The 19,560-nt window shown below is 39.1% G+C and overlaps 1 protein-coding gene across 3 annotated transcripts in view; it reads left to right on the top strand.

Annotated features, from left to right (window-relative positions):
- Window positions 1-19,560, top strand: part of tasora (transcription activation suppressor a) — a 28,701-nt gene that overhangs the window by 5,846 nt on the left and 3,295 nt on the right. For all 3 annotated transcript variants that reach the window (XM_053652733.1, XM_053652732.1, XM_053652734.1), the window contains exons 2-20: window positions 2,816-2,961; window positions 3,665-3,751; window positions 5,358-5,430; window positions 5,514-5,605; window positions 5,683-5,814; window positions 6,085-6,218; window positions 6,311-6,336; window positions 6,526-6,631; window positions 7,827-7,930; window positions 8,243-8,349; window positions 8,495-8,567; window positions 8,661-8,735; window positions 10,857-11,465; window positions 12,103-12,485; window positions 14,493-14,619; window positions 15,784-16,790; window positions 18,176-18,298; window positions 18,721-18,880; window positions 19,025-19,133. In XM_053652733.1, the coding sequence (XP_053508708.1) occupies window positions 2,816-2,961; window positions 3,665-3,751; window positions 5,358-5,430; window positions 5,514-5,605; window positions 5,683-5,814; window positions 6,085-6,218; window positions 6,311-6,336; window positions 6,526-6,631; window positions 7,827-7,930; window positions 8,243-8,349; window positions 8,495-8,567; window positions 8,661-8,735; window positions 10,857-11,465; window positions 12,103-12,485; window positions 14,493-14,619; window positions 15,784-16,790; window positions 18,176-18,298; window positions 18,721-18,880; window positions 19,025-19,133 (3,673 nt within the window). The remainder of the gene's footprint in view (window positions 1-2,815; window positions 2,962-3,664; window positions 3,752-5,357; window positions 5,431-5,513; window positions 5,606-5,682; window positions 5,815-6,084; window positions 6,219-6,310; window positions 6,337-6,525; window positions 6,632-7,826; window positions 7,931-8,242; window positions 8,350-8,494; window positions 8,568-8,660; window positions 8,736-10,856; window positions 11,466-12,102; window positions 12,486-14,492; window positions 14,620-15,783; window positions 16,791-18,175; window positions 18,299-18,720; window positions 18,881-19,024; window positions 19,134-19,560) is intronic.

Genomic DNA, 19,560 nt, shown 5'->3' with positions numbered 1-19,560 from the left:
ATAATACCATCCAGTTTTGTTTTACTATAGAAATGTTCAGAATCATTCGGGCTACAAGTCTGAAACACACTCAACTAGGAAATCTCAAGTGCACCTTCACTTCCTGTAATGTTACTGTCCTTGTAGAAGCTGGTAAATTTATTTTAAACTGTAATACACTCGAATGCATTTTTTAAAAAGACTGCGTCTCAATCACAAATTAATCTACCACAGGGTTTTGGTGCATTGAATCATCTGTCAAATGTGGGTTCGTTCACTTTACACAGGATGTAAACTATGAAGGAAAGGTTTGTCACTTCCTGTGTTTGACACCCATCTGTCTTTTGTGGTCAGAGCGTGACCTAGACCCACACAGCCGTGCTATTTGTTGACTGACAACCCTCCCAATTTTGTGATAAAGACCTTGATTAAAACTTTGGCTTAACAGATGCACAGATTTATGTGGTTCTGAAGTGTGGTCATATTTATAGTGTTAATGAAAAGAATGGCTGTTCAGGTTGTTGTATATTTTTTATAGCAGCATTATATTTCCATGTTGAAGAAAATAATGTCAGTCCAGGCTAAATGAAGTTAAACTAAATAATTACAAAGGTGTCTTCTTTCATTTAATTGAAAAAGTTATGAATAATGTAATATTTATGTTTGCAAAGATACTGGGGTAATCTATAAATGTGTTAGTGCTAGTGTTCGGCACTAAATTTGTCTATTTTTGATGTGCGCAGTCACTATGTACGATCAGGAAAACACAAGATGGTGTCTTTTCTTCCATTTCTAAGTGCGGTTAAGATCAGTTCAAGGAGTTCGCTGAAGCGAATCGTTTGTATCATATCTAATTTACATTTTGGGGGAGAAAAATCCTTGATTCAAATTTTATCGTCTTGACTTTGTCGGTAGATTTGCAGCTCCGTGTGGTACACTTGCATAGAAAATGAACAGTCACCGGTCACTTTTTATGGGGAATCAGACATCCAGGGTAGTTCATGCTTCTATGGTAGTTAAGTCTATCAAACACTTTTATTTTGTCTCACTTTAGTATGGTTACAAAAATAAATAAATAAATAATACAGTTGTGCACACATTGTGGCACTATTTTCTCAAAATAATATTAGACATTGTATCAGACTACACATTACTTCATTTACGGACTGAGTTTGTTCATTTGGTTTTATTTTTCCTGTCTCTAGTATTGCTTCAAATTGGACGTATCCCAGGATCTTTTTTTGCTCTATTGTACAGTCCCCTTCAAAAATATTGGAACGGCAAGGCCATTTAATTTTTTTGCTGTAGACTGAAGACATTTTGGCTTGAGATCAAAAGATGAATATGAGAAGAGAGTTTAGAATTTCAGCTTTTATTTCCTAGTATTTATGTGCATATTTATATTTATGATGTGTTGAACGACATAGAACATGGCACATTTTGTATCAGACCACCCAATTTGTAGGTGAGCATAGTATAGCTCTGAACATCTCCTCTTGGTTTTAGCCTTCAGTTTCACCTGTGAAGACTGCATTTGTTGTTAAAATGGATAAGCCAACATGGAGATCAGACAGCTGTCTATGGGAGAAAAGCAAGCCATTTTGAAGCTGAGAAAAGAGGGAAAATCAATCAGAGACATTGCACAATGTCCTGAAGAAGGAAGAAACCACTTGGAAACAACAGTTCATGACACAAACATTGTGAGAGCTGTGAAGAAAACCCCAAAAACTACATCACCAACAACCTCCACAGGGCAGGGATGAAGGTATCACAATCCACCGTTCGAAGAATACTTTGAGAACAGAAATATAGAGGCCATACCACAAGATGCATACCACTCCTCGTCAGTAAAAATCGGAAAGCCAGATTGGAATTCGCAAAGAAATACGGAGATGAGCAAGTTATGGCATGTCACGAGCCTTTTATAACAAACAGAGATTATTTGTTCAAATTGTGTGAAAATTATTCAGCGATGTCATGGATGACGAGTAAAATTACTATAGTAATAGCTAGTCGTGTCTTTGTCACTTTAAGGAAAATATAAAAATGGTCCACGCAAGCTTTTTATAAATTTCTATCCCATAAACCTCAGTGCAGTATCATTCCTCAATCACAAGGCCTTCTTTGCCCCTTTATTAGACATCTGAATGTAAATATATCTGAAAACCTCTTCAAATACTGGACTGCTCTTATAAAGCTTTAAAACGATGATCTTGTCTTTTTAATATTCATAACCAACTGCTCTTGATTGACGAACTCCATAAAATATTTTAACATTTTAGTACACTTCAAATCCCATTGCTTTGATACTGTTTTGAAGAGACTGTTCTTACTGTTTTAGGATTTATCTTTCTTTCTTTTCAAAGTACTATGGCTGGCAACTTGGAAATTTAAAAAAAACGCGCAGCGTACAAATGTGAATGTGTATCGTGATCAATATTGGTATTGTATGATATGAAGAAAAGTACTGTCATTAATATTTTTGGCCATATCGCTCAGCCCTAAGGGATGTGCATCCAAATATTAAGTGTTATTTACTTGAATTTACTTATCTGTTCTTATATTTATGCTTGACTACAAATTGGGTGGTCTGATACAAAAGGTTCTGTGTTTTTTGTTGTTTAACACATCTAGATGTAAATACCAGGAAATTTAAAGCTGAAATCTTAAGCTCTCGTCTCATACCTATCTCTTGGCCTTAAACTCAAATGTCTTTGGTTTACAGCACAATCAATTGAATTTGCGTCGTTCCAGTAGTTTCAGAGGGGACTGTAGTTCAGAGAGGTAATTTGACCCAGTGTGGGTTACTAACTCAATGTCTTGTTTCTGTCCTTAGCTCTGTTCCAGTACTTGTCCTCAGAGTCCAGAGAGTTTGCAGAAATCCTCAACATAATCACCTCTAGCTACAAGGATCCTGCCTCAAAAGCGAACTTTGTGTACACCAAACCTCGCCTCGTCCACAACGAGCCTCTGGAGAAAGAAGTGAGAGAAAGAAGTTACCAAAATACATGTTTCCTCTGTTAAGATGACACTTTCACAATTAATCATTTTCCCTAATACCGTAGCACTGTTGAATCATGGCATCCGATTGGTCAGAAGGCGTTGTTTAATTTTCTATAACAGCAGCTCCGCTTCTATGTCAAATCACGGGTTTATATTAATATGCTAATTCTAATACGTTACCGTTTCTATAGTTACGGTTCATACATAGGGTCTTGTATAGCGGACGCTCCGAATAATCTACGGCTAATAATAAACGAATATTAAAGAGCGTATTATTTAACAAAGAAATATATAAACATGCTGAAAATGCATTTTTCTGTAAAGAGGTGCTTCTTGGTACATCTTTGGACACCCTTTTGCGCTCCTGATTCTGAAAAGATCAGTCTCTAAACCATGCAAGGTATTTAGTCCGTGTAGTAACTAGAGCCTGCTGACTGAGCCTCGTCTGATGTGTGTAGGGAAGCACACAGCATGATTCAGAAGCATGAGGTTTTTTAGTCTGCTTTGCAAAAGTAATAGGGAGCAGCCAATTTAAAAAAAAAAAAAGAAGAAATGTCTGGACTTGTTAGTCAGCTTGTCTCAGGCAAGTGAGTTGTCCACCTCTGAATGTGTGGTGTGTTCGTGTGAAACTTGGTGGAGTTTTGACATTAGAGATTGAAAATGTTTCAATGTTTATATGCAGTTCGTTGAGAAGAGAAAAGAGCTGAAGCAGGATGGACGCACTGACAAAGAACTGGCAGAGTCCTTTTGTTTCCTGTTTTCTGACAAGGTAAGTCTAAAGGCTTCTTCAGAGATGTTTTGTCTCCTTAAAGAACCTTTCATGGTGCTACATGAATGGTTACATACATACAGATGGTTGGTGCTAAAGTGAATTAAACGATCATTTCACACACATGGTCTAAGCATTTATGGTGTTAAAGAGCCAAACATCAGAAGGTTCTTGAAATGGAACCAAATTTTCTGGCACCTTTATTTTTAAGAGTGGGCAAAAATGATGTATATTCAGTGTTTAACCCTCAAAGACCGAAACCGCCACCCGCAGCTAAAAATAACTGTTGTTCTAAAATGTTTTAAACTTTTGAAGTGCTAATCCAATCCGTATGCTTTTAAAAAGTCCCGAAAAGTAAAGATTCTCAGCTTTTCAGTGATATCAGTCTGTATTTGTGACATTTGCCTCAGTCGGATGTTCAGATGCTCCGTATTGAATGCAGATACGTTGTGGTTACGTTATCACATTCTGCAGCATTGATTCGTCAAGGAAACCCGTTTGTTCCTGAGCCAAACAGGAAATAGCTGTTGCTTGGTCATACCGCTCAAGCCCAGATTGGTTCAAACTGTCATCTACTCCACCAATCAACATGTTTCTTTGGGTGGGTAAGGAGGGCTAGATTGAGCTATCAATCTAGAATGAGCTAGATTGAAAATGAAGGTTCTCCTGTTTAAAATGATATATGGCACTTGGTGCTGACTGTTAAGGATAGGTTAGAAAAAAACAATACAGGAGTGTCAGATTTCGCAAAAATCGATCTAGGTCTTTAAGGGTTAACACAGTATTATATAAAATCGGACAATTACTCACTCACACTGGCAACCTAAAAACTATTTTGTGAGGGTGTAACACTCCTGAACTATTCTGAACCTTAGATTACATTAAGAAAGGTTGCTGGCCAGTTCCTTATCTAGGCCTGGGGTTGTCAAAACTTTCATGAATGGTTTTAAAAAAAAAAAAAAGAAAACCTTTCCATGAACCCTCTTAAGATTAGTAAATCCTAGGAGTTTAACAGGTTAATAATAACAATAATGACAATAACAACTTGCACATTAACCAACTTGGCATCAATCATTTTAACCACTTTTTGAGAACCATGTGGTGGTGTTTTTGCCACATGTTAGCTTCTATTTTATATATATATATATATATATAAGTCCATTTGACTTCCAAGTCATTCACATTTTTTCTTTGTTTTTTCCCTGAGTCGGAGGTCTGAGATTTAGTCAAACGCAGCTAGTCTAGCCTGAAGCTTAAGGAAATTCACCAATGTTAGTCAAATAGGAAACAAATACAGACTGGGCCAACATGTAAAACATCACCCAGACCTCAGGACAATACAAATACAAAGGAGGGTGTAAGAGCGAACACACACACCCTCTCAATGTCAGTGTTGTAATTGGCTGCTCTTAATAAATCCTCGGGCAGCTTTCATTTCAGACCGTTTATGCTGTCCATTTTTTTGACTTTGGTCTCCACCTCCTTTATTTGAGCTGAATTAAAGATGGTTCAATGACTCAAGTTTCAAATTAAGAACCTTTGTGATCAGCAGAACCCGTATGACCACACACCTTACATTTATTAACAATTCATGTGTTGTTTTCAGGTCCCTTTGATTTGTGAAAAAGGTTTATCAGTCGGCAACAGCTGGATGAGCCTTTTGGGACATTCCACTAAAGGTAACATTTTAGCATTTTGAAATGTCTGTGTGATTACAATCCAAGCCTTAAACAAATTAACGGTTTATTTTTTGATGTCTTAGGCGTTTACTTGTGTCAGTTCTCCGACTTGCTACAAGCCAGTCCCTATGAGCCTGGCTTCACCGGAGAGATGATCATCTTTAAAGTGATAAAGGTAGTTACTCAAAAATTTCACCGTGCAGATTTCATAGCCCTCGAACGCGATTAACAAGTGTTCTATTCTGTTTTTAGGGTAAAGTAAAGAGCATACATGATAACATGTTAAGAGGTTTGGACCCAACGCCCAAATTTGACAGCCATTTCTCTAAGAACGCCAACAAGGTGACGGCCCTGATGTCTTACAAGGCATTCGAGTATACTCAGGTATAAATACTTTTTGTTTTTTGTCTTTGCGCTTATTCTGGTGTTTTTGTGTCCATGTACTCAATACTCATCTGTTACTGCAACGAAATATTTAAGTAGCACTACTTCCTGCATTGTTCTATATACTGTTTGTATTTCCACTGACTGATTTCAGTCATGTGACAGTAAAGATTCCTAATAATTTGAACAATTCAAGTCTCTCACTAACTGTTGGTGTTTGTGTGTGTGTGTGTGTGTGTGTGTGTGTGTGTGTGTGTGTGTTTTTCACAGCAATATTTCTATGAGTATGTGGATTTTGAGCCTGCGTCCAGACCAAGGCATGTGTGTCCATATGCTGTCGTTTCTTTTCAGTTCAAAGCAAAGGAGGCTATAACAGCGGGCCCTAAAGCCTCGCCTCTTCAGAGGTATCCCACATACGCTATTAGCATATTTGCTTATTATTTAACTTATCAGGTTGGTATCTAGAATTGTTTTTGCTTCTCCCCGCCATTCATAGGTCCAACAGCCTGCCATCAGGAACAGGTAGAGGTCTGCTCACTTGTTGTTCCACAAAATAAAAACGTTTGATTTATTTAAACAGATCTGTGCAGTAACACTTAGCTTTGCCTGCAGAATTTTAAGATGAATTGCAACCACTTTAGAAAGCTGATCATTTTTGAAGTGCTACTACACAATTGAAGTAAATCCTCCTATATTCATTTTTTCTTTCAGAAAGACGTGGCTACACTGTCTGGAAAGGACAGTTTGTGAACGGAGGAAAGGAAGTGTATCAAGCAAGCCTTCATTCCATTTCGCAACCTTTTCTACCTTTCAAGATGTGAGTTTCTTCTTTCACAGCAGCGTCTTCGTAACAGTTAGTCCAGAGATGTCATACTCAATTTAGATAACAGGTTACATTGCAGTACATTATGCTGCATTTCCCATCTCTGATCAGGGGAGAAAACTCTCTGAATTCCTATATGGAAAGTCAGAAAGATCTCCTCAACTCAGCACATGATGTCATAACAGAATGGCTGCTCAGAGCAACAGTAAACAAAGTAGCACTTCGGTACTTTAAATGATTTTATACTGTATATACTAGTGTTTGCTTTAGATCACTTAACGTTCTAGACATATTAGCTTGTTAACTCTATAACATAAGATGAACGTGGAGGCGAGTGTGTTTTTTTCCCCCACTTTGTAGCTCGAATGAGCCAGGTCAGACACAGCGTTTGTCTTACATCAAGTGCGCCAGATCACAAAAAGATCACAAAAATAATTTTAGTAGACAGATGATACATCAACAAATCCTGTTAAATGTGTTCCTTTACATTGAACGGACTGCAGTTCATTACCAGAAAAACAAATTACCCAAATTATAGTGTTTACCGTACAATGATCACCCAATTAAAAGTTTCCAATATTTGTAGACTTGATTAGGATCATATGTCAGATCTTTAGCTTCTTAATAGAGAATTAAAATTGTCAGTATGGTGCTATGTTTATTGCTCTCTTTTGCACCCTGATGCAATAAGATTTTTTTGTTTTTTACCAAATTGACAAAACAATTTTAACAACCAAAGAGTCTAAATTCAGGGAGGCACGGTGGCTTAGTGGTCTCCCTGTGCTTCTGGGGTTTCCTCCGGGTACTCTGGTTTCTTCCCCCAGTCCAAAGACATACATTGTAGGCTGATTGACATCTCTAAATTGAATGGGTGTGTGATCATACCCTGAGATGGGTTGGCACTCCGTCCAGCGTGTCCCACACCTTATGCCCTGAGTTCCCTGGGATAGGCTCCAGGCTCACTGTGACCCTGTGTAGGATAAGCGGTACAGAAAATGGATAGATGGATTCCAAATTCATTTCCTGGGCAAGATAAAAATTTTTATAAACCTGGTCTCAGCCCTATATGAGGCTATATGTTTGACACCCCTGGATTAGAGGGGTTTTTTTTTTGTTTGTTTTTTTTTGTTCCTTGTGTTGATCCACATACGATGCGTGTTTAAATAATCTTGTAATGATAATTTTGCAGATCAGACAGGCTGGAGATGGGTAAAGTCATGAGACTGGACCAAGTAAAGCAGTTAATTCCATCTTCACTTTTCTCCTGGGATCTTTACTCCGGCAGCCATGAAGGTAAACTTTTTCAGTCTTTACAAGGGAAATCGGTGTCCTTTTATTGACTATTAATTAGCGTGCATGGATGATGGACAGTCTTCTAAGTATCAGAAACCCAGGGGGATGTGGAAATGCTGACAGAACCAAGCAAAATAAATTTTTTTTCTTTTTTTCGCTCTAGGGCACACAGTGTGCTGTGTTGATGTGCTTCATGATCATATATTTCGGTTCTCATATACTTTTTATGACTGTTCCTGGTTAATGCAAATGTATATTTACAAGCAACTGTGAGCTGTTTGTGTCATTTCCATGATGTGTCTCGTTGTGCAGTGTTCAAGAGCGGGATGTACTGCAGTCTGTTTGAGGTCGTGGCAGAGAAAAACAAATCAGGAGAGGACCTGGCCGAGTTGTTTCAGGAGCTTGAAAAAAAGGGACTGGTAGGTGTCTGTCTCTTGATGTGACACACAAGGTTAAATAATATGTTTGACTATATTTTAACGCCAGTTTGTTTGTGCATTTGTGTTGTGTACTGCAAATCATTAGAACTCCACCCTAATCTGAGCATTTTCCCGCAATGTGCAGGTATTGATGAACATGGTGAACGACAAAGGTTTTCTGTTCCTTCTGTCTTCAGGCCAAATGTTCAACTCAAATGGTATGTTGACGGTCTTTTACAAAACATACATGCGTAACTTCATAAGAAAGAAAAAAAACGTTATAAAATGTCCTACTGTTTTTATGTTTGAAGAACGCAGAGCAGGCTGGAAAACATCTTCTCAAGCTCTTTTCATCTATCACCATGCACAGGATGTGTCGAAGTTCTGTAAGTATTTAACCACAAATCGATAAATCACAGTAATCATGGATTAAACCCTTGTGTGTTTTACTGACACCTGTGTATTAGGGGTCGAACTCTGTGAGGAATTGTCATGCAAGTAGCTGACATTAAAGACCAAACTGTCCTTTTTTTGTGTGTATAACAATGATGGCTTGGTACACCACATTTGGTAGACAAAATATTTGTTGCTGGTAATCTTCACTAAAGCACAGTGACTTTTTGCTTCCTCTAAACAGCCTCTAATTTTGACTCAACTCAAGTTACAACTCAATTGTAACTAAAGTTACAGTTATAAAAATAAATAAATTAAAATAAAAAACGGGGTGAGCACTTGGGTCAGCATTTGTTTCCAGCTGTATTTCTAGGCTTAAATAAATATGGCCTCCTCCATTTACCTTTCTCTCGTGAGCGTGCCAGTGCTGCTGCAGAGGCACGAAGTCCTCTATGACTGACTGAAAACCACCAAGTTTTCACAAGCCAGTCAAATCTTCATGGTACGTTCACACGTGAAGTGACGAAGCGATTGGAGACCATTCATTTTCAGTGAGAGCTGAAGATGTCGCTCATTTTGCCGGACACCAACCGTTGGCTATTAGACGTGGGTGTGTCCAGAGTTGAGAAAAGTTTAACTTTATGCAAATTTGGAGCCACTTGGTACAGTGACTAGCAATGGGAGAAGACAGTAGAGCACGCATGCTGCCTGCTAGCATAATTGTTTTGTGGACCCAGACAGTCCGGCCCCAGTATTTGCCCCATCCTGATTTCTTCTGTTTTTAGTATGAGATGCAACCTGAGGAAACGCACAATAGTTTTTACTATTTTTTTTTTTTTTTGAACCAGAAAAGTGTGATCCAACACCTATCAGCAATGTGAAAAACTAATTGCCCCATTAAACTTAAAATCTGTTTGTGCTACCTTTAGCAGCAATAACTGGAGATCAATCTTTCACTTACTTCTAGGACTCCCATATGCACTACCAGTGAAAAATTTAGACACCTTTTTTTTGTGCACATTTTACAATAATAATAAAGTCATCAAAACTCCGGAATAACACAAATGGAACTATGGGAATTATTTCATGATAAAAAATCCAAAATGAATCAAAATAATTTAGTGTTTTAGCATCTTCAAAGTAGACGCCCTTTTTGCCGAGAATTTCGAGAAACGTATTCTTGGCGTTTTCTCGACCGATTTCTTGAGGAATTTCCCTGAGATGCTTTTTAAACAGGATTAAAGGAGTTCACACCTACGCTGGACTCTTATCGGCTGCTTTTTGGAATATTTCACTCAGAGTCATCCGTTTAAATAAATAAATAAATAAAAGAACAGATTTTTGTGAATAAAATGTTAATTTTCTAATGAAAGAAATTAGTATGTTGGCACAATTATATTTCTGTCTACAACACCTATTTCAAACATTTAATCACACACCTTTCAGCCGAGTGTCCACAAATTTTTGACTGTGTGTGTTTGTGTGATATAGTCTCAATCTATCATAGGATATGATGCATGTTTCCACTGGTGAATTTCATATACTAACACTCAAGAAGACTTAAAGTGGAATGCTAGGTGCGCCACCCACTGATAAATGTTACTATGGCAACCAGTAGTAGGCACGCCTACTGGCAACTTCATAGTACCGTGACTGACGACTTGTAGTGATCAAATTGCTGCATGTGTGAACATACCATGAGGGATAAAACCCAAAGTCTTGCCCCCACCCCCAATAATGCTGTTAAAGTCAAAAATGCCAGTTTGTAAAAAGAAAAAGAAATTTCCCTTTCATGCTGTCTTCAAAACTTTAATCACATTACAAATATTACAGTTGGCTCAAATTTCAGTTGTGCAACAAGTGTTAATGTGAGTATTCAATTATGTAGAATTAACTTTAGTCTTGTTAAGAGGATTTCTCTTGAGACACCACATTTTATAATGTTTTTAGTATAAGAATTCTGACATTATTTTTACCGGTATAAAATTATCTAAATGGTGAAAGTTTTTATATTGGCATACCCATATACTGTATCAATCCTTACAATTATACGATAATTTGAATAGAAGGTGTGAGATCTTTATCTATTCTGTGAATATTCTATATCCAATAAGCACCTGAGCCCCAAACTACCTGCACATCCTTGACCCCGGTGCCCCAGGACCCTGTAATGCTACATCTGAATAGCTTCATCCCAGCGTACCACTACGCTCTCAGCAAAGTGCGATGTAACCCTCCGGAAAACTTGAGCGCCGGCGTGGAGCAGCAGGCCCACGAATACCTCAACAGCCTCCAGGAATCCAAACCCATCCAGCGAGTCCGACTCGACTATGACCTCAAACTGGACGACAGGGAGAAGCTCTTTCCTGCTCCGAGGCAGAGATTCAACTGGGAAGGCTACATTCATTCCTACTTTTACAGCCCCGGTCTGTACACGATGCCTGTTGAAAAAGCTAAGAACATGGTGGAGATGTTCAGATGCGCTTCCGGATCTAGAACCGACCCAGAGACTGCAGACGCTGCCAAGGCTCCTAGCGACCCAGAGGGAATGAACGAGATTTTAAAGCTCATTCAGATGAATAAAATGAAGGAAGCCAAACAGAAAGACATGCCAGTGAATACTTATGGTTTAAAGAGGAAGTTGGAGGAAGAAGCGCAGAACATAAGTGCAAAGTGTTCGAGGATGGCCACACCCAGCAACGGAGAAGCTGAAGAAAGTCAAGGTAGGCAAAAAATATGCAGGAAAAGTCTGATATTACAGGGATAATGCTTAGTGATAATATTTCGGACCTCCAGCGTTGACCTCTAAGTCGGAAAGTTAATCTATACCGTCATTATTTTATTTTATCAGCTTTATCAGATTTGTGTCTCAAATTTCTGTTCATGCTTTCTTTCATTGCATATCTTTCTTTAGCTCAGATCGTTTCTCTTTCTTTCTTTTGTTCTGAGACAACTGTTAGGCAATCAGAAGGCTGGGAGCAGAAGTGATTGTGATTGTTTATATTGTTTTTAATGTAAGAAGCATTCAAGTCTGTGTTTTCAGACTATAATGCTAGCTTTATTTAATGTTTTCACATTATGGCCAACTCCATAGAAGTTCAGTTTTTGGTCGATGATAAGTGTAATTTTACATGTAAGTTTAGTCATATGCAATCTATTTTTCAGTTGTATCAGTAAGTAACTGTTTGTTTTTTTTTGAAATTATGATGGGTCTCTCACTTTCACTGTCTTTATATTGTCCATATAAAAGACTAGATTCACAATAGCTAGTTAAAGCCATAAAGCAATCAAATGACCTAGCAACAGTGTCTTCACAGCTTCAACCACTCAGATTAGTTGTATCTTCTTCTTTTTTTTAAGCTGAGAAACCCTGTCAGTCTCTGGCTGATGTGCTGACCAGCATTGGCCTTCAAGACACAGACCTCAGGAAGGACAAGACTCAGGAGGCACTGAAGGTTGTGGAGTTACTGGACAAGCTCAACAAAACCTCTCAGGATACAGACCTGAGGAAGGACAATGCTCCGGTAGCACTGGTTACAATGCTGGACAAACTAACCAAAACCATATGCAGCACGTTTTTGACTAACGCTGATGGAGAACTGGTAAAGAGCAGTGAAGACACAGAGAAGACTCTACAGGACAGCATGACCAGCCTGGGCCTCCCCACTAACTGTGACACCGACCTTCGGAAACGATTCACGGATGAAGACGTTCGAGAGGCACAAAGAAAAAACGATCTTGAGGTACCATATTGTTTATTGTATTTTTACATTATTGTTATGCTCTCAGTTGCTCTGCATGGACCTGTTAGGAAACAAGGGTGTCCTAGAAGTAATAGTGCATCAAAGATTAAAGTTTTAAGTAGCAGTAGATTCTAATCATTCACTGACTTGTTTTATCTGCATGTGAAGATACTTTCCAAAATTGAGAACGTCTCACAGTCCTTCATTTCTTCACAATAAAGAGATGCTGTTTGTTTAACATCGGCCATAGTTTTAACCTTCACTAAATCTCCTAATTGCTCTTCTTTCTTAGAAAGATGCTTTTAAGAATGACTTTTCCAGAAAATCTCTCACACTGTCACTATTTATCACGATGTTGTTGTTGTTATTGTTGTTGTTATAAGCTGAAAGAGAGAGTGGCTGTAAGGAAATACGTGCTATATGAGAGTGACTGTAAGAAAAGGAATGGGCAGACTGTAATGGGCAGAAGTGCATTTTAATTGGCATTTTCAATGGTGAGGAAACAGTCCGATTATACGCCAAACCATGACAACACCACAACCCTAATACTGTATCCTGTCATATGAAAAAATAAGTACACCCCATGGAAATTGTTGCCTTTTTTGACATATTTGGACAAGTAAACACTTGATCATATTTAAAACAGTGCCTGTTAATAGAATTGATGTATTTGAACAAAACCACAAGGAAAATTTGCTTTTTTTAATCATTTATTCAACAGAAATATCAATAGATGTGATATTCTTCTTTGGAAAAAGTAAGTACACCCTCGGCCTTAGAAGCTAGTATTGCCCTCTTTAGCAGAAATAACTTCTTGTAGGCGTTTTGCAGAATTGTCCACCAGACTTGCTGGAATTTTTGACCACTCTTCCATGCAATATTCTTTCAGTTGCAAGAAGTTTGGGGGTTTTCTTGCATGTACTGCCTGTTTCAAATCCCCCCACAACATTTCAATGGGATTCAAATCCGGGCTTTGACTAGGCCATTCCATAACTCTCCATTTCTATTTTCCAAGCCATTTCTTGGTGGATTTGCTAGTGTGCTAAGGATCATCATCCTGTTGAAGTGTCCACTTTCAGTTCAGCTTCAACTTTCTGACAGATGTCTAGACCCTGAGGCAGTGAAGCAACCCCAAACTGAGAACATTTCCACCACTGTGCTTCAGTTGGTATGAGGTGCTTCTCCTAAAAAGCGCCAAACATGTCTGCTCTTACTGTGGCCAAACAGCTCTATCTTTGATTCATCTATCCAGAGCACATTATTACAAAAGGCCTGGTCTTTGCCTACATGCTCACTGGCAAACTGTAGTCTTGCAAAGGCTTTTTCCTGGCATGCCTTCCATGCATCTCTTTCTGATTGTAGAAGCATGCACTTTGACACCAACAGTTGCAAGACGTCCTAGCAGATCCTGTGATGAAATTTTGTGATTCTTGGAGATTCCTTTTTGCATCAGACGGTCTGCTCTTGGGCTGAATTTGCTGGGACGGCCAGTCTTGAACAAATTGGCAGCCGTTTGAAATCTGCGGCATTTGTAGATTATTTTCCTTACAGTGGAATGATGTATTTCAGATAATTTGGGGATCTTTTTAAATGCCTTGCCAGACTCATAGGCATCCACAACCTTTTTTTTTGAAGGCCTTACAGAACTTTTAGACACCATACACCTCAATAGCAAAGGGAATACCAACCACTAGATATGAGAGGGGTTTAAATAAGACCGGTTCTAATCACTGGCATCCATGCTTGTCACCTGATTCAAATTTTATGGATTTGAAGGTGTGATAAATGTTGGGGTGTACTTACTTTTTTCCATGCGACTGATCTGTTTTTTGTTAGTGTATCAACTTTATTAATAGGCACTGTTTCAAAGAGGATTAAATGTTTGCCTATCCAAATATGTCAAGAAAACCAACAATTTCCTTGGGGTGTACTTTTCTTTTTTACTTATCTCCTGCAGCTATGGTTGTAATGAGCTTTTTTAGAGCTGACTGGAGTTTCTAATTTTAGGAAGAAACTGCTGGTAGCTTGAGCAGCCTGGAGGCTTTCAGTCCATGCTCCGATAGCAATGGACAACAACGTGGTGACAACATACCCGGAGAGAGGTCAATCCCCTGGGTGCTTATTCCCATAACAGGTATAGACAAATCCTGAATACGTCTTAATCAGATATAAAGTGTTACGGTCTAACAGCACACGTTCAGCGAAAAGGGAAATGTTTTAAGTAGAAGTAGATACAGTGGCATCAAAATTATTCAAATGTTTTCTTTCAGTTTGTATTAGTTCACGTTATTACCACACCTTGTTCTGAGGGCCAGTGTTTTTATTTCTATATTGAATAGTAAAAGTACTCGATGTGGTGGTTTTACCAAGAAGTGATTTCACCATAGAAGCTTTAAGACAAACTCCTGATTCTGTTAATATACAAATAGAAAACTTTAATCCTACATTCTCACCTCATTCCCTTGATAAACTTAAGAATGTGTACATACACAATATAGTTGCAATTTCTATAAGGTCGAAGCAGAGATCAGTTAATGTGAAAGTAAACTTCATTGTTACATTCATTGTTTAGTGTACATTCATGATATGTACATACACTAAAAGTTTGTGGACACCTGACCATCACACCCATTTCGGGTTCTTCCCCAAACTGTGGCCACAAAGTATAAAAAGACAAAGTATAGGATGTCTTTGCATGCTGTGACATGACCACTGTGACCACAAGGGGGCAGTGGTGGCTTGGCGGTTAAGGCTCGGGGTTACTGATCGGAAGGTCGGGGGTTCAAGCACCAGCACTGCCAAGCTTCCAGCATCACAGTGTACCTGTGCACAGTGCGGGCTAAATGAAGACACGGTTTGCCCCGGTTGGATTGGAAGCACTTGAGTGAAAGAACTTACCTCACTAACTTGTGCTCTCCTGGCTGAGTGAGTACAAATCCCCACATCCATGCTTCACAATCTAGTGGAAAGCCTTCCCAGAAGAGTGGAGATTGTTATAACAGCAAACGGGGGACTAGATCTGGAATGGGATGTTCGAAAAGCACATGTTGGTGTGATGGTCGGGTGTCCGCATACTTTTGACCACAAGTCTTGGTTGAATACACAATTGATTTGCAGCACTGTGCTGGTAAATATCTATCTATTAGAGAGTTTTTGCTGTAAATTATATCCTTCTTAAAGTTGTCAGAATTGAGCTGGTTATGTTTCTGGTAATGTGTGCAAACGCATGTGGAAACATTAAAGCGATTAAAGGTTAACTTTAGCTAGAACACAACTGACAGCTGTAATGCTTTCACAGGTCTGAAGACTGAGAGATACAGCCATAGAAGGAACAGAAATCTCGAGGATCCCCGTTTCATCCAAAGCCCCACAGTGTCTACTCGCACCAGCCCGGAGAAACAGGATGTCACGCCTCCTGATCAGCCTGACAGCAGTAACGTGGAGGCCGAACCTGAGATCGGCTCCGTGGAGGACCGGGACATGGACATCTCGGACGAGCTGAAAGACTCTGATAGTCGAGAGCAGAAAGGGACACTGTTCAGCGGTGTCGACTGCATAGTCGACGCACAAATCTCCGGCTTCTCTGCTGAGGTCGAGGATCTTCTGCGAGAGGAATGTGCGTACTGCACTCCCAGTTCTAGCTCTCAAACCCCGGGAAATCCACCACAGACTTCCATTGTACCTTTCTCCGAGTACGTCACGCATTTTAACACGCCCTTTCCCGTGCACAGCTATATTAACTCGTTCAGAGAAGGCGTAAGCGCTTTCTTAGATCCCCGGAAGAATAGACGGGATAGCATGGCACTCGTTTCTTCTTCAGTTCCTGAAGTTCTTCCTGTCTCTTCTTCTTCTTCTTCTTCTTCTTCTCTCATTAACGCACCTGCTCAGTCTCCCAGCTCTGTCGCTGCAGCGAAACCTGCGTTTACCTTTAATTCTCCGACCCCCAAAGAGGACCAACAGCAACATTTGCATGACATGCAAATGATCAACGGGTTAACGCAGGCAGAACAGAGCGCAGTGACGCGTGAAAGGCTTGAAGCCCATCAAGGCGAGACTTCGATCTCATCTGTTGGCAGTCGGGTGATCTCGGATGCAGGAGAAAGCATGACTGATAGCGGCGTGACAAACAACCACACGGCTACGTCTATAGAACCGGCTCCAGCTGCCATCAGCAACCTTATTAGTCAGCTCCAACCTGAGGTGATCAACAACCTAGTGAAGATCATGAAGGATGTGCAAAAGAATACCGTCCACTTCTACATCCATTGCGTGGATGAGGAGAGTGACGTGTGCTGGGAAATAAAGGTACAGCATGTTATGTCACGAGCCGTTAATTGTATGCCTTCTGCTATACGTTCTATATTGATTTCCTGCTTTATTAGGTACACCTATAGAGACCTACTATCATAGGTGCAGAATTTCACTGACTACGTATGATTTGTGTGTTGGCGGTCCGTTCTTAGCGCAGTAGTGCACAGACAACGAGAGAAGCGCTGATACCGTAATCTGAATATACAAAGAAACATGTTTATTCTCCACACTTCAAACTGATGCGTCTCATCTCTTCAGAGTCTCTAAAGTCAAAAGTGGTAACGTGAAGCACCAGTGCAGAACAGAACATAACCACTTGATTCGATTTATAACCAGGTAGAGATGTCACGATACCAAAAATCTAGTAGTTGGTACCGATACCACCAAAAGTACACGATACTCGATACCACAGTGTGGTTTAAAAATAATATATATTATTTTAATTAAAAAAAATAATTATAAAAAAAACTCCTGGGGGACATCCTCCTCTGACTAATACTGGCAAAAAGAGAGAGAGAGATTTTAGTTAGCAAACACTGCCTGACCATGACTAATAAGTGCTAAGGTGCACTCCTAAACGCACGCGCGCGCGCGCACACACACACACACACCCCCCCCACCCCCTTATACTCTGAATGCAAGCATTAGTTTAAATTCACTGATATGGTGGCAGGCCAAAAAGATTGCTAACATTACATGGAGCATATGTTAGCTGGTTTCACGGCTACAATGCCAGCTGCCTCAAACAAACATAATATAGGACCCTTTTTTCAGGTGCTTTGCCAAATTCCAGGTGTTTCCTCGCTTCGTTTAAATGAACGATAGCATCGGCTGCACACCGGCAATGTATTCATGGCATTTTCTCACCCGATTTCTTGAGGAATTTCCCTGAGATACTTTTTAAACAGTATTAAAGGAGTTCACACCGACGCTGGACTCTTATCGGCTGCTTTTTTGGAACATTTCGTTCCGAGACGTCCGTATAAAAATCAAAAAGATTATTTCGTGAATAAATGAAAGAAATTGATACATTGGCACAATTATATTTTTGTCTACAACACCGATTTCACACGTTTAATCACACACCTTCAGATCAAAGGGTTTTTAAACTCATGAGAAACATTTCAGTTGAGTGTCTCCAAACGTTTAACCGGTAGTGTAGCTGTTGACACTATTCACTGACGTTAGTTGTTTTTCTGGAAAATGTCACAAATTTTCATCCTTCATTCATTCCCAAACCAGATCATCTCTCATCATCAGTAGTCTTCCCCTGGTTCTTTTTCATTGATTGCTGTCAATTGTGCATGTTTGACCAGTGTACCTAATAAACTGGCATCTGTGCAAATGAACTGCGGCATCTTTCTTTGCATCTGTTACAGGACTATTTAACGAGGCTCGGCAATCCAGAGTGCGATCCTCAGACCTTTCTTGAGAAAAAGGACAGTCAAGACAAACTCCTGATCGTCATCCAAAATATAGACATCGCTGCCCACATCCATAAGGTACAATAAACTGCCTTTTTTTTTTTGTGGAATATTTATATTTTTTGGAATATGCGTTTTTAAAAAACTATTCATTGCTTTCATTAGGAAACGAACATTTTATTTACAAAAAAAAATGTCGGCACAATTATATTTTTGTCTACATTATTTCAAACATTTAATCACACACCTTCAGATCAAAACGTTTTTAAGCTCATGAGAAACATTTCAGTCGAGTGTCCACAAACTTTTGACCGGTAGTGTGTTTATAGTTCATTATTGTGGACATTTTGACATTGCAAACTGGAATGATTAGGCTTATATCTGTTTCACTAGGGTGTGACATTCACTGTATGAGGATATCACACTTGTATTGCTTTAATAACAATTTCATATTGTTTTAGTAACTTAAACTTTGTATACTTGCCTTTGTGTACTCTCAGATTCCTGCATTAGTGTCTCTAAAAAAGCTGCGATCAGTAAACTTCGCTGGAGTAGACAGTCTCGATGACATCAAGAATCACACCTACAACGAACTGTTTGTTTCTGGCGGCTTCATCGTCTCTGATGAATTTGTCCTTAATCCTGACTTCATCACACAGGGTAAGGAATCATTTTATTTTAACTCCTTTCATGGTGCTTTTTTTATTTTATAACCAGGCTACATTGAGAAGCTTCACCTTCACCCACCTGTAAAGTTCCTATTCATCTATTTTCTATTGGAAAATTTTGTTGTTTTTTTCGCAGAGAGACTTCAGGCTCTTCTTCACTATCTCGAGGAGCTTAACACACCTGAGAGTCCATGGAGATGGCGGGTGCACTGTAAAACTCACAAAAAGGTCAAAGTGCAAAGCAGGTTTGTTACTTCTAAATAATTACTGAAATATCACCTGAAGTTACTAAACTGATTGAGAAGTCTTTGGCTATAAAGATGTAAACCGTCCCCCCCCACAAATATCTTAATCCCACTGCTCATGTGTCGTCTTCTAGACTATTTTTCTTAAACCGTTTCAGATATATGAACTGTTACGATCCTAACTGTGCTTAATGGTAGTTTTTAACTGATGATGTACTCTGTATTTTTATATCCATCACATGAGTTCTCCATGTCAGCAACTATCTGTCAAACTTTTTTTTTCTTTTTCTTTTTTTGTTGTTGCTCTGCTTTGAAATTTCAACCATTGAGTTCTTTTTATTCCATAAGACATTTATTTGCCCATTCATTAAAATGGTGCCAATAATTATAGATTTCATATTAATTATAGTTTCTCTCTGCATCGCTA

The sequence above is a fragment of the Ictalurus furcatus genome, chromosome 21 (genome assembly GCF_023375685.1).
Source record: "Ictalurus furcatus strain D&B chromosome 21, Billie_1.0, whole genome shotgun sequence".
Taxonomy (NCBI): domain Eukaryota; kingdom Metazoa; phylum Chordata; class Actinopteri; order Siluriformes; family Ictaluridae; genus Ictalurus; species Ictalurus furcatus.
The sequence above is the reverse complement of the archived record's forward strand: the minus strand, read 5'-3'. Positions and strand labels throughout refer to the sequence as shown.